General features: G+C 40.2%; 2 protein-coding genes across 5 annotated transcripts in view; one reads left to right on the forward strand and one right to left on the reverse strand.

The window, feature by feature from the left end:
• The first annotated feature begins 2,344 nt into the window (after positions 1-2,344).
• On the forward strand, positions 2,345-6,598 carry LOC108428126 (olfactomedin-4-like). The gene is made up of 5 exons (XM_017698850.2): positions 2,345-2,395; positions 3,161-3,319; positions 4,584-4,796; positions 5,068-5,206; positions 5,502-6,598. The coding sequence occupies exons 1-5, from the start codon at positions 2,363-2,365 to the stop codon at positions 6,311-6,313; spliced, it is 1,356 nt and encodes a 451-aa protein (XP_017554339.1). The 5' UTR covers positions 2,345-2,362; the 3' UTR covers positions 6,314-6,598.
• A 541-nt stretch (positions 6,599-7,139) lies between these two features.
• si:dkeyp-50b9.1 overlaps positions 7,140-15,263 on the reverse strand; it is a 36,111-nt gene continuing 27,987 nt past the window's right edge. For 2 of the 4 annotated variants that reach the window (XM_037540801.1, XM_017698801.2), the window contains exons 12-14: positions 12,465-12,540; positions 11,156-11,218; positions 7,140-7,899 (exon numbers count right to left, since the gene is read on the reverse strand). In XM_037540801.1, coding sequence (XP_037396698.1) covers positions 7,826-7,899; positions 11,156-11,218; positions 12,465-12,540 — 213 coding nt within the window. In that variant the 3' untranslated portion in view covers positions 7,140-7,825. The remainder of the gene's footprint in view (positions 7,900-11,155; positions 11,219-12,464; positions 12,541-15,263) is intronic. The other 2 variants (XM_037540803.1, XM_037540802.1) reach the window with 2 other exon arrangements.

Genomic DNA, 15,263 nt, shown 5'->3' on the forward strand with positions numbered 1-15,263 from the left:
ATTTTAGTAGGAAACAGATCAGGTCTGCAGACAGGCCAGTCTAGTAGGTGCACTAGCGTAGACATGCTGTTTTAGCATGTACAGAATGTGGCTTGGTGTTGTCATGTTTAAAAAACTGGGAGTCCCTGAAAAAGACACAGGATATAGGACTGCTTATGTTGCTCTGAAATCCATTCTGTATTAAATGTACTTTCACAGATGTGTAGGGTACCCACCAATACCCCAGCATACCATGACAGACCCTGGCTTTTGAAGGTTACACCAGCAACAATCAGGACGGCCCTTTTCTTCTTTGGCTCTGAGAACATGATGTTCATTATTTCCATAAACCGTCTGAAAAGTTGACCTCATCAGATCACAATACAGGTTTCCCCTGCGCATCAGTCCATTTCACATGAGATTGAGCCCAGAGAATTCAGCAGCGTTTGGGACGTTGTTCACATATGAATTCCGCAGTGCATATTATGGTCCTATTTTGCATTTGTGGAAGCAGCAACGAACGGTGTTTACTGAGAATGGTTTGTCAACGTATTCTCGAGCCCATGTGTGATCCATCACAGAAGGATGGCTTTAAGCTGCACAGTCTGAGAGTTTGAAAAGCAGGGTATCAGTGGTGGTTTTCAGGCTTTTCCTTTACACACATTTTTTTCCAATTCTCTGAATCTTCTCATGAAATAATGCACGGTGGAAGATGAAATGCCTAAAATCCTCGCAATATATTGTTGAACTGCTGTTGAATTGAATGCTGATGCATTTCTGGCAACATGGTGAGCTCAATCCATCTACACTCGTCTAAAGAGCTTTTACATTCAAGCATGACTGCATCACCTATTTAGGATGCATTTTGAACATTTCAGCATTCTTACTCTTCAATGTCCTTAAAGGCCCTTTCCTATTCCAACATGAATGTGCCCCTCTTCCTTAACTGAGGTCCATAAAGCCATGGTTTGACAAGGTTATTGTGGAGGAACTACAGGGAATTCAAGCCATGTCCAACAAACTCATACAGATGTGAGGGTCAGGTGTCCACATACTTTTGGTCAGACATTTTTTTCAAATCTCCCAAACCATATGGCTTAAATCACTAAAATTAAATTAAGATTACATTTTTGACAAATTTGATTTTGCATAAGAGTACACAAATTACATAAAATAAAAATGGGTATGGTTAGATCTTCAGCCAAAATATATCTCTACAACATTTTATCACTTTACATCTATTAGGACATGTTTTGTAGCGTTACCTCATATTATACTAAATTTAGTTGTTGCGTTGACTGTCACTTTGTCATATAACTACATAATCACTTGAGAGTTTAAGAGATAATAAAACTAAGAAACTGAAATACAAGCGTTATAATACAAATTTTTAACCACACATGTCAACGTTTAGCCCACAAGAATAATGAAAAAGTGAATATGAATTAGAGACTTACACCGGTCAGGCATAACATTCTGACCATCTCCTTGTTTCTGCGCTCATTGTCCAGTTACTGTATAGCTGCACTTTGTAGTTCTACAGTTACAGACTGTAGTCCATCTGTTTCTCTGATACTCTGTTACCCTGTTCTTCAGTGGTCAGGACCCCATGGACCCTCACAGAGCAGGTACTGTTTGGGTGGTGTTGTGGTTGGATAGTGTAGTCATTAACACCTCTGCCTTCTACACTGTAGACTGGGGTTCAATCCCCACCTGGGTCAGCAACCTACACTATACCAATAAGAGTCCTTGGGCAAGACTCCTAACACCGCCTTGGCCTACCTATGTAAAATTATCAAATTGTAAGTCGCTCTGGATAAGAGCATCAGCCAAATGCTGTAAATGTGCTGGTCTGAGTGGATCAGACACAGCAGTGCTGCTGGAGTTTTTAAACATTGTGGCCATGGGGGTCCTGACCACTGAAGAACGGGGTAAAAGGGGGTAACAAAGTATCAGAGAAACAGATGGACTACAGTCTGTAACTGTAGAACTACAGAGTGCAGCTATACAGTAAGTGGAGCTGATAAGATGGACAATGAGGGTAGAAACAAGGAGGTGGTCATGATGTTATGCCTGATCGGTGTCTGATCGGTTCTGCATGACCGTTGATTTTTCTGCATTAATTTTTTGTATCAACCTTTATTTGCATTATTTAAGAGGTGTGTTAAGAAATGTGATGAACACTGACCTTTGAGTGGAAAGTTTCTGATGATGATTTGCCAACAGACAACTTCCTATGTAGAAATTTTGACACCCTTATCAGACAAAAAACATCTGTGTGTGTCTTTGTGTGTGTGTACGTGTGCAGGTGTGTGTGTGCGTGTATGAGAGAGAGAGTTTATAAATGGTGTTGCTGAAGCTGGTGGTCACTCATCGATTGACCATGATCCTGTTGGTGTTGCTGCTCACTGCCACTGTAAGTACTGAGGTGTTTGTTTTCCTCCATGCTCTCATTCTCTTCTCATTATTATAAAATAAACTTTATATCATTATACAATGCAATTTTGTTGTTGAGAAGACTTAATATTCTGCTTTAGAACACTGAATCAGTGCTGTGAGCATTAAACTTTATATATAAATATACACAATTTGATGCATCAAACACTGTTATATATATATATATATATATATATATATATATATATATATATATATATATATATATATATATATATATATAAATATATATATATATATATATATATATATATATATATATATATGCTTGCTTTTGGCAATGTTTTACTCTTTTGGAAATTAGCTATATATTTGAAGCAAGTCATTCTTTTTAATTAACTCATTCAAATCCCAGGCTTAATACACACTTAATTAGATGTTACATGCTTAATAAGGCTTATTTATTCAGTAACTACAGGGACTTCAATGCAAACTGGCTGAGCTATTCTTAGATTATAGAAGTGTGAACTGGCCATTTAGGGGTTAACTAGTACATCACTGTGGGAACAAAATGCTGTATCTTCATTTGTTGTCAGCTTCCATTTATATTGTGTCAAAATTCCATGATGTACAGACCAGTAGAAATGCTCCAAAAAGGTTCTGTTCTGACAATGATGGTATGTCAGATTTGAAATGAATTACATTTGGTTTAAAATCTATAGCAATATCCTAGTGAAATAACTACATCCTCCTTGTTCCTCATTGATTTTGTGTTTGTTTACAGCAGGCAGGCCACGCTCAGAGGGTTCTGGGTGAGGAGAAAGACGGCTCGTGTGTGTGTGAGGTGAACAGTGCCATCTGGGCTTTTCCTACCGCTAAATATGAGACAGTCTCAGAACTGCTAGAGGGCTGTAACGCAACACTGCAACAACTCCAAACACAGGTAATTCACACTCTGTGAAAACTAAACACAGGTAATTCAGACTGTGTGCCCTCTAAACACAGGTAACTCACACTGTATGAACTCCAAACACAGGTAATTCACACTCGGTGAAAACTAAACACAGGTAATTCAGACTGTGTGCCCTCTAAACACAGGTAACTCACACTGTATGAACTCCAAACACAGGTAATTCACACTCGGTGAAAACTAAACACAGGTAATTCAGACTGTGTGCCCTCTAAACACAGGCAACTCACACTGTATGAACTCCAAACACAGGTAATTCACACTCTGTGAAAACTAAACACAGGTAATTCAGACTGTGTGCCCTCTAAACACAGGTAACTCACACTGTATGAACTCCAAACACAGGTAACTCACACTGTATGAACTCCAAACACAGGTAATTCACACTGTATGAACTCCAAACACAGGTAATTCACACTCTGTGAAAACTAAACACAGGTAATTCAGACTGTGTGCCCTCTAAACACAGGTAACTCACACTGTATGAACTCCAAACACAGGTAATTCACACTCGGTGAAAACTAAACACAGGTAATTCAGACTGTGTGCCCTCTAAACACAGGTAACTCACACTGTAGGAACTCCAAACACAGGTAATTCACACTCTGTGAAAACTAAACACAGGTAATTCAGACTGTGTGCCCTCTAAACACAGGTAACTCACACTGTATGAACTCCAAACACAGGTAATTCACACTCGGTGAAAACTAAACACAGGTAATTCAGACTGTGTGCCCTCTAAACACAGGTAACTCACACTGTATGAACTCCAAACACAGGTAATTCACACTCGGTGAAAACTAAACACAGGTAATTCAGACTGTGTGCCCTCTAAACACAGGTAACTCACACTGTATGAACTCCAAACACAGGTAATTCACACTTTGTGAACAGTAAGCACAGGTAATTCCGCCTGTACTAAACACAACAGAAATAAAAAACAATATATAAACCCTAAGCAAATGTTATACCCACTGCAAAACACAGGTAATTCACACTGCATACAATCTAAACACAGGCAATTCACAGTGTATAAACTCCCAACACCGGTAAATCATACTGCACAAACTCTTAACACAAGTAATTCACACTGGGTAAACTAATAAACCCCATTTTGGCCAAAATGAATGTGTGACCACGCTCACCAACAACAGAACCTTAGGCGACATCACACTTACTATAGCCAAATTAAATCTCGTTTTGAAGCCCATTTAAAACATCACTGCTGTATTGGCAGGTGATGATGACCAATAAAGAGCTGCCTAAGATGCAGGCCACAGTGGAGAACATCATGGCACGTAAACAGCGTTTCAAGTACCTGGACACACAAGGCCTGTACAACCCTCTGCACCTGCGCCAGGTCAGCGATGAGCTCCAGGACCTTCATCAGATCATCAGCCAGGCAGACAAGGACAGGCCCACTGCCGAAACTCAGAAACTACGTAAAGAGGTACAGACACGTTCCTGCACTCACAGCACACACAGGAACAGCAGGAGTGGATGTGGTGGTTAGGGATGTGCACAGGTGCTCGAGTACTCGCTTCACCGCTCAAGGTGCCAGTATTCAAATACTGAAATCACCACTTGGGTATTTGCTTTATCTCATCACACCCGGGTCTTATGCGTAAACACACAATGGACTTTGGAGGCCATCTATGTGCATTGTGTTAGGTTTACTGAGGGAGATAAATAATTACATCCACTGTAAATTTGTGCTTCAGTTGCAGAAGATTCAGAAGGATGTGGAGGAGATGTACAACAACAACACCTTCAACTTAGAGGCAGTGAAGGAGAAGCTGCGCTACCTCAATAACCGTGTGCAGACCTGCAGGACCATTCCTGCAGACTTCACGAGTAAAGGTACTCATGTTTTCCTCTTTATCTGACTGAAGAAGTTATGATTTACTGGAATCCAAAGTCTCACTATTGGGTGTTAATCGAAAAGAAAAAAAAACATTTCAACATTTAGTCTCTATGGAGGACCTCCTAAGAAAATTGAAAGAATTGCTCTCTTTTAAAAAGCTGGGATAATTTTCTACACTAGTACTTGCATCTTCAACTTGCAAGGCAGGAAGTATGTACCCTGGAAGAACGAGACCAAGTGGTTTCCAGAAGTCACAGTAAACTGTCCTAAGATGTATTATTGGTTTTGCAGGTTCCTGCTCTCACCGCATCATGAGCAACATCAGCTCCCCGTTGATCACCAAGCTGAGTCCGTTTGGAAAGTCCTACATCTCGGGTGCCTGGGGCCGTGACACTAGTGCTGGCAGTGAGGAAAAGTATTGGGTCCAGCCTTTGGTCAACAGTCAGAGGTCTGGCTACCAAATCCGCTACTACCCATCTTTCGAGGACTTCATGGCCGGCAGGAATCACCGTGATGAGTATGTTGCATCCTCCTACACTCACACTGATGCGATTCAGGGCCCAGGTACCATAATGTACGATGGTGTTGTGTACTATCAGTGCTACACCACGGCCGAGCTCTGCAGCTACAACCTGAAGGCCAAAAAGAATAATCGCTTGAAACTGCCTGAAGCCGGGGCCAACAACAAGTTCCCATACTGCTACTACAACTGCTATGACTGGACCGACATCGACCTAGCGGCTGACAGCGAGGGCCTGTGGGTGATGTACGCAACGGATGGCAACTATGGTAACATGGTTCTGAGCCGAGTGAACAGGGAAGGCTTCAACGTGACGCAGACCTGGAAGACCAGGCTGTTCAAACGCTCGGTCACCAACGCCTTCATGGTGTGTGGGGTTCTGTACGCCACGCGCTACGTTGATCAATACAAAGAGGAGGTGTTCTATGCCTTCGACACGGCCACGGGGCTGGAGGACAACACGCTGTCCCTGCCGCTGGAGAAGGTTTCAGCTGGCATCGCCAACCTCCACTACAACCCCACCGACATGAAGCTCTACATGTACAATGACGGCTACCTGCTGTCTTTCCAAGTTTTCTTCTGAGGAGAGAAGATGACATGTAATGATGCGGGATATCACAGTTCAGACAAACTTCACTGTTAAAAATGTAAAGTACTATGCAAAAGTCAGAGACCCTTCATTTATTTAATTAAATAATAATTAAATAATTTAATTATAATTAAAAATAGCCAAAGAGTTAATTATACATATGGAGGAAATTAGACGAGAAGGCCCACTTCAGTAAATAAGAGGAAAGTCAAAGAAAAATAATTTCTTAAATTCAAAAAACTATTAAAAGCTATAAAGAAACAACTGCTAGACACCAAAACTGCCCCTTCAGATAAACAGCACTTAAAGCTTTCGTGCTTAAAACTGCTTCAGATCTGAAAACATTCACAGGTGGATGTTTTCTGTCCATCCTCCACTGGGAGAAGACCACTCAGCGCTGTGGGTCTGAAAGGATGTGGAGCTGATCAAGAAGAACCTGACTAAGGAAAGGAGACGGACACATCAAACAAACAGGGTGCTGGTGTTCTCAGGACAATGGACTGTCCCCCACCCCTCCAGGGTCCACTCTTCACCTTCATTAAAGCTTCCAATCCTTTCAGGGGTGGACACAACAAATACTGAAAAAAATATATTGAGTTTGTGGAGATTTCTGTGTAAGTTTCAGATAAATATGTTTTCTGTTTGTTTTTTTTCTGACTTTTAAAATGAATAACTCAACGGCTATTTTGATTGGAAATAAAACAAACGCTGGGTGATGTCTGACTTTTGTGTAGAAATGTTAGAATTTTCTCAGTGGAAAAGAAAAAACAACTTTTGAGATTCCTGTGTATTTTTCTGATAAATGCTTTTTTTTGAAAAATTAATATGTACTCAACTATTTTGGCTAAAAATTAAATGAATTATGACTTTTGCACAGAGATGTTTTTGTATTTTTCAGTGCATACGAAAAATGAAACAACCTTTTGTGGCTGGACCAAAAAGTTTGCCACAAAGAAAGTGGACATATTACACACATACATACACAAATTTCATAAGTTATAAGTGTCCCAAGATTGTGTACCTTAAGGCACTTAGTGGTAAAACACACTGAGATATTTACATTTTGTAGTTTACATTAACTTTACCACTCAAAAACAATGTTGCACCTCTTAAAGGAACTAATTATTCAGGACATGTGATTAAAACAGCAAAATGTATTGACACCATTTTTTGGGTTCTGATGTAGGTCTGAGCAGGCCACATACATATTGCCATGCTTCAATAAAGGCTTTTTCATGCTTTCCTAAGACGGTGTGCTCTGGAATTTCTTTTTTCTGTGATTTATTTTGAGGATGCAGAAGGATTTTTTGTTTTTTGACGCTCCCAGCAGGGAATTGTTACTTTGTAATCATTTATAATACTGTATTAATACAATGACCAATACAACGATGTAAAGCAGCACATTTAAATGAAGCTTCTCTGTAATTTCACTTGTAAATCATTCTGCGTCTGCACTAGTGACTAGTGCAAAGTGATGCTGTGGTGCCCCCTGGTGGTAATCTTAGCTCAGGCAGAGTGGCCTGGCTCAGGCTTTGCTTCAGCTGGGCTAGTAGGTCCGCTGTCCGTCTGTGACCCCCTGTCTGTGCAACACAAACACAATCGATTGATCAACTAACCAACCAATCAAATCAGTCACTCCATTAATATATGAATCAATCAATCATTCAATCCATACATGTTCATTATCTTCCTATCATCTTTATTTACTGCATTACTGCTTCACAGAAACCACTAAACCTAAACAAGCTCTCTACAAAATATAGTTCTGATTAAGTGTTTACACTTGCAAATATTAAATGGTGAACAGCAACAACTCTCTGATGCCTTTTTATGATTATACACTGTTATTTGAATCAAATGTTAGTAAAGAACAAGTTCAGATTTTTCTACTGAAAACACAGACCTTCCCAGTACACGGACACAAGTGATTCATGGGGCACTACATAGCAGCTTAGATATTTCATGAGAGACAAATCTCAGATATTTGCAAAAGATTATACTTTTTCTTATGTTAAAAGGGAATTCCACAGGTTTTTTTTTCAAAATTTCTACATAAATAAAATGGTAAGACATTGTAGCATCCTGCTACTGGCCACGAACACAAGGAACATTGTGGGAAGCTCCAGATTTGCAGTAAGAAGAACTTGTAAACAGCTGTTAGTGCTTTGGCAATGTAGGTGCAGCCGTCTTATAATGCTTTGCTGTTCCGGACTCTGCTGGTGGTTTTGGATAAAGCAAATAAACGGCAACATCTGTCCTGCTGACATCACAATTCCTGCTTCCTATCACCACCACTATAAAGAAATCAGTCGATACATTACTCGACAACGAATCATTTCACATCAAACCACTCTGAATAACTGTTTACATCTCAGCTAATCAACTCATCATTACTTATGAAAGATCTGTGGAATTCCACTTGAAGACAGTGGAATATTTTTGTAGTGGATGGCAAGTGGATGGGGACACAGGCTGCTGTCCTTCAGCTCAGAACAGAACAGAACAGAACAGACCCTCAGATGGACAGGCCACAGAGATGTAATTACACATGACTCATAACATTCAGAAAGCAGACGATCCACTGAGCACTGAGTCATCCGGCATAGGAGAGGCTGTAATTGGACAAGCCAGCAAAGGTCAGGCAGGGCTGGAATTGGGTAGCTGCTCAAAAAGAGTCTTATCATATTCCTCTAGGGTCGGCGGGGCAGCAGAGGTTGCTATATCAACAACTTGTGATGAAGAGTAAAATGCCTGGTTATAACCTGCTGTGTTTAAGCAATAGAACTTGAGAGGAAGAGCGACACTGTGCTGTAAAAGTAGTCATGCAGAGCGGTACATAAACATGTTAAGCATGTAGTGTTGGGTCTATAAAAGCTGAAAGCATTGTAGCGCAAATTAAACTGTTTTAGCACCGAAATTAAAAGCACACAATGCAGTTCCTTCTGGAGGCAGCTGTCTAAGTAGGCAGCATCTCCACACTTCCGAGACAAAGCCATCCTATTTGGAAAGTAGCGTAAGTCAGCTGTCTTCAAGGGTGTCTAATTTTGACCTAATTTGAAGGCAATGTTGCACGTATCCTTCTTGACAAAGGCAATATCATAATACTGTTCAACTGCTGACAGCTCCCCCACTTCAGCTTGATTAACACAGATGTGGCAGTCGTTTCTGACGACCAAGGCATTTAAAAACATAGGCCACGTTTACACAGCAGGTAAAAGCGGCCCAAATCCGATCTTTTTCCTCACATGTGACATAGATGTGCATCTGTGTGTCAGTGTGAACAGATAAACACACTGAATCTGACATTTTCAGTTCCGATTTGAGACGCTTTCACATGTGGTACTGAAACGCGATCTGTATCCCATCTGAGGCAATGCGACTGTCTGAATAGACAGAATTCATGCTACTTTTACGTCAGTCCAACTCGACATGCGTCATAATTTCATGCTGCTGAGACTCAAACACATTTAGGCTGATGTTTCTGTACCAAAAGATTAAAAGTAGAGCGGTTGTCAATTTATGGCAACTGCTCCGTGTCTGAAGAGGTTTCGAACGAAACGGCCGAGCGCGGCCAGAGGAGACTTGAGGCTGCAGCGTCAAGTTTAAAGAATCTGAGGACACGAACCAAATCAGATCTGTTCAGACTGATGTCGCATACAGATCACATTTAAAAGATAATGTGAACTACCAACCAAAATGATCATATTTGGTGAGAAAATCAGACTCGGGCCACTTGTACCTGCCGTGTAAACGTCGCCATAGGCCATTTCTTGCCTTTTCTTTTTACTGTTTTGATTGGCTAACATATTTGTTAAACATTTTTTTTGTAGGTGGCTTGAAATGGTTAAATTTAGTCAATCCCCGTTGTCTAATTTGGCTATAGGAACAGAAGGAGGCGCTTCAGTTTCCGAATTCAGAGAACTCTTTTAGGAGGATTTTTTTCCTGGAGATATTTTATGTTTCATTTTTTCCCCCAATATGTTAAACTCTGCAAAAACCAAAGACATTTTGCGCTAAAACTGCAGGAAAATGCCACATTTACAGCTGCACTGTGTATGATTTTTTATTGAAATAAAAAACAGGATCGTTACTAAGTCAGGAGAGCAAAAACTAAAATATCATAAGTGCTCTGCTGTGAGTCGCCCTGTAAAGCCTGAAATGATCATTTAAAAGTCAGAGGCGTCGGGTTGGGAGCTTTTCACACCATGTCATATATCTTTACGTATTAACGTCACACACACAGACTCAAAAAGAAAGTTCAGCACGATGTTTAGGTCTCAAGTGCTTAAGAAATGCATTACAATCAGACTGTGGTGATTAAATGTGGTGTCACTTTACTCAGAACGGTAGGGTTGGTGATTGGAAGAGCTGGGCAAAATAATCATATTTTATCATTATCGTGATGAAATGGGTCACAATCAGCTTTTCTGAGCAGCATGTAATGGATACTGTGGGTTTCTCTAAAACACTTCAGCTGCATGTTTCATTACAAAGAGAGCATAATTGGCTGTTTAACTGCAGCACAGTGTGTGAAGCACTGAATAAAAATGTTTGAGTCTTTTTTTTTATGTGGCTCTTATCAAACTTGAAAAACTATGTTGTGATAACTGTTCTTTATGAAATTTGCCTTCAATTATCATATATTTTGCAGCATCGCCCAACCTTAGTGATTAGGATAAGGGCTTTTAGTCATGCACATTAGAAATGGATGTCAGAAAGCCGAAGCTGGTTAGTAACACAACTGTATGTCCTGTTCACTTCTGAAAACAACAACACGTTACAAGAGCACCAGCTGGTCCTAAACTCCACCTGGCCGAGGGAAATGCAGGCACTCACCTGAGTCTCTCCCTTCCAGCAGCTGCCAGGTTTTCCGTAGCTTGTATTCAAGGAACATCTGTTCTGTACACATCCATAACACCAACACAGACAGATTCTCCATTATCAGGCGACGGACATTGAACACAGGCACTGCCTGCGCAGCCTCATATTCTATTACTTATTCAGGCCATCCATAAGACATAACACTAATGTACTCTAATGCAGTTCTCTCATCCTTGCCCTGGAGTAGAGTACAGTGCACGCTTCAGTGTATTCACTACTTTAAAGCAATAAAGAAGCTTTTTGTTTTATTTGTGCTGGGGTTATGAGGTTAATGTAGCTAACGAGTAATAGAAGCTTGTAGCAACCAGCAGCATCGTGCAAACTTCAAAACGTAATCTTTAACACTGTATGACACGATGTTATCAATAAAAAATGGACAAACTTCAGGCTTTAAAGGAGTGGTACTACTGCTTCTAGCTTTGCCACACGCTTCTGTCCATGTTTCTAAATACTAGTATATAATACAGTGTCAGAAACCACACAAGCAGGTCCACTTGAGATTACTCCGCTATAAGCTTCCATTAACTGTTAGCCTGCCAGCTCAAAATGAACAAGCTTTGCTGATCTACTATATTTGGGCCATGGAGGTGTAAATTTCACTTTCTGGCCAAATCATCACTATAATGTAACTGATTGTCATTACGGTCATGTTGCTCTTAGAGAAGAGAACACGTTTACACAGCAGGTAAAAGTGGCCCAAATATAGTCTTCTCCTCTGTATGTGACAGATGTGTGTCTGTGTGGCAGTGAGAACAGCGATAAAGGCACTGAATCTGACATTTTCAATTCCGATTTGAGGCGCTTTCATATGTGGTACTGAAATCCGATACGTATCCGATCTGCAGCAGTGCGTCTCAGTCTGAACAGCCAGAACTCATGCGGCTTTTACGTCACTTCAACTCGACGTTCGTCATAATTTAATGCTGCTGAGACTCAAACATTTAGGCTGATGTTTCTGTACCAAAAAATTAGAGACTTATCACAACTGCTCCGTGTTCAAAGCGATTTCGGACGAAACGGCCGAGCGCGCCCGCAGGAGACCGAGGCTGCGGCGTCATTGAACAGTTTAAAGAATCCGAGGACACCAACCAAAGAAGTGACCGTGCTCTTTTTATGGCGAACTCAAACACACTGTGGGTGACGAGCCCAGAAAAGCAGATTCGGGCCTCTTGCATCTGCTGTGTAAACGTAGCCTTATATGTGCAATTCTACTCTTATGTGTCCATTATAAATAACATCAATGTAAAAACACAGTGGTACGCACCTATTTTGTGTCGTTTTTCCTTTTCTCGCTCTAACTCATTGTGAAGCATATCCACTTCTTCTCTCTGTAGCTCCAGCTGAAAAAAACAACACACTTTAATACAGTAAACAAAAAAAGGCTGAAACACCAGGGAAAAAATGTGGGATGAATTCAGAGAACTTGATTGTATATGATGCAGAGTTAGGGGCATTCAGATGGAGCTCAAGAGAGCTTCTCTTCATTGCTGTCTGTTGAGCAATACGCATGGTGACTGAAAAGTGCTGCTCTAGCCTGCACAGTCTTCACATTTTTAAACTGTGTGTGTACATGGAAAAAAAAAACATCTACTTTTTTATTTAGCGCCAATAAAAGCTGACCAACCATAACTGAGGATTCCTACTTCCTCGCCCAATAAGGACAAAAAGCAGTTTTTAACACAATAAACTGTATTCTTGCTTTTGTCCTTTGTGCATTTTGATATATTATCTGCATTGTCTACTTGGTGGAGGTATTTTTATCCACACAAAGTGAGGCTGCCGGTTTGCACAGAACTAGTTTCCCATTATTTGAATGACTGTAATTCCTATAAACTATAAAACTACAGGCAACAGTTTTGGCACATTAAGTCAAATCCCATTTTGTTGTTGATTTTCTAAATTAAAATAAGTTTAAACATTCTCTACACATTTAAATGCACAACTACTGGTTATTTGCTGAATTTAACGTAAACCACAAAGTATGGCCTGTGTAAAGGTTACAGCACATTTAATATTTGAGGTTTTATTTTCTTCCAATATGTAGAACTCAGCAAATAAACAGAAATTATGCATTACAATCTGCAGTAACATTGCATATTTAACTTTATTCCCTGTAGAGGATGTGTTCACTTATTTTCACTAACAACTAATTTGACCTGGAATATTTAAGCTTTTGAGCATGACTGAATAGAGCAATGTGTATTGTTATTGTAACTCCGATTGTCCTATTCACGCTCCTTCCACAACATTCTTTTGTAGTTATTGAGAGGTTGGACAGGCTTTATGTGGTTTGAATAGTGTAGTAGGCACCACCACAGCCCTCGGGTAGTAGACTGGGGTTTCATTTTGGTGGTCAAGAACACCACAGTAGACCATTTAGAGTCCTTGGGCAAGACTTCAGACATGCCATTCAGCTCTGTAACATGATTAAAACTGCAAGTATACTGTATAAAAGCATCTGCAAAGTGCCATAAATACTTTACAGAAAAATCACACTTGAGAAGAAACTGTACTGCACAACAGTTTGTATTGTGATATAAACCGAGTCTGTTCTACAGTTTCTTACAGACTCGGTTTATATCACAATACCTACATTTAGAGTCGGTTATTCATACCTACTCTAAATGTAGGTATTGTGATATAAACCGAGTCTGTTCTACAGTTTCTCATTAGACTGAATGAATAACCGACTCTAAATGTAGGTATTGTGATATAAACCGAGTCTGTTCTACAGTTTCTCATTAGACTGAATGAATAACCGACTCTAAATGTAGGTATTGTGATATAAACCGAGTCTGTTCTACAGTTTCTCATTAGGCTGAATGAATAACCGACTCTAAATGTAGGTATTGTGATATAAACCGAGTCCGTTCTACAGTTTCTCATTAGGCTGAATGAATAACCGACTCTAAATGTAGGTATTGTGATATAAACCGAGTCTGTTCTACAGTTTCTCATTAGGCTGAATGAATAACCGACTCTAAATGTAGGTATTGTGATATAAACCGAGTCCGTTCTACAGTTTCTCATTAGGCTGAATGAATAACCGACTCTAAATGTAGGTATTGTGATATAAACCGAGTCTGTTCTACAGTTTCTCATTAGGCTGAATGAATAACCGACTCTAAATGTAGGTATTGTGATATAAACTGAGGCGTGTTCTCCAGTTTCTCTATAGGCAGCTCTAAAATAATGCATTTGTTACTGTATACATGTTTGTTTTTAGAATAATACACCTTATAAATGAAAACCAAACTGAATGCATATATGATTTGAACTGAGATCAAGCATATGCATTTAACTCTTCAAATATTAATCATGTAAGACCATAATTTAATTAATAGACTACAAATGGTTGGTCTGTGTACACAGGCTTGTAATCTGTAGGCTGCAGATGATAGAGTAGTGTAAACAAAAAGCAAAACAGCTGTTTAAATATTGCTCTGTGTCTGTCAGTGGAAGCATGTCTGTGAAGGCGGTGCTAGATATATATATATATATATAGGGGCGGCACGGTGGCGTGGTGGGTAGCGCTGTTGCCTCACAGCGAGGAGGGCCTGGGTTCCATTCCCCGGATGGGTGATCAGGGTCCTCTCTGTGTGGAGTTTGCATGTTCTCCCCGTGTCTGCGTGGGTTTCCTCCTGGTTCTCCGGTTTCCTCCCACAGTCCAAAGACATGCAGTCAGGCCAATTGGACATGCTAAACTGCCCCTAGGTGTGAGTGTGTGAGTGACTGTCTGTGTCTGTCTGTCTGCCCTGGCGACCTGTCCAGGGTGTATCCTGCCTTCCGCCCGAAGACTGCTGGGATAGGCTCCAGCATTCCCCCGCGACCCTGACGGAGAAGCGGCTTAGAAAATGGATGGATGGATGGATGGATGGATGGATGGATATATATAGATATAGATATAGATATATATATATATATGATGTTTTACGCCATATGTAGTTGTGGACTAAATGAGACAAACACAAACCATAAAGTATTTTTGTCATAATTGTTTTTTCTGTGAAATCAAAGAAACTAATATTTGATTCCATAGAGAAACTAACAAAAGTGAATATAA

Source organism: Pygocentrus nattereri, chromosome 8, assembly GCF_015220715.1.
Source record: "Pygocentrus nattereri isolate fPygNat1 chromosome 8, fPygNat1.pri, whole genome shotgun sequence".
Lineage (NCBI taxonomy): Eukaryota > Metazoa > Chordata > Actinopteri > Characiformes > Serrasalmidae > Pygocentrus > Pygocentrus nattereri.

Coding starts and splice junctions, on each gene's coding strand:
- LOC108428126 (XM_017698850.2), top strand. CDS start 2,363: ATGATCCTGTTGGTGTTGCTGCTCACTGCCACT. Junction 2,396..3,160: donor TGTTGCTGCTCACTGCCACT/GTAAGTACTGAG, acceptor GTTTGTTTACAG/CAGGCAGGCCACGCTCAGAG. Junction 5,207..5,501: donor TGCAGACTTCACGAGTAAAG/GTACTCATGTTT, acceptor TTGGTTTTGCAG/GTTCCTGCTCTCACCGCATC.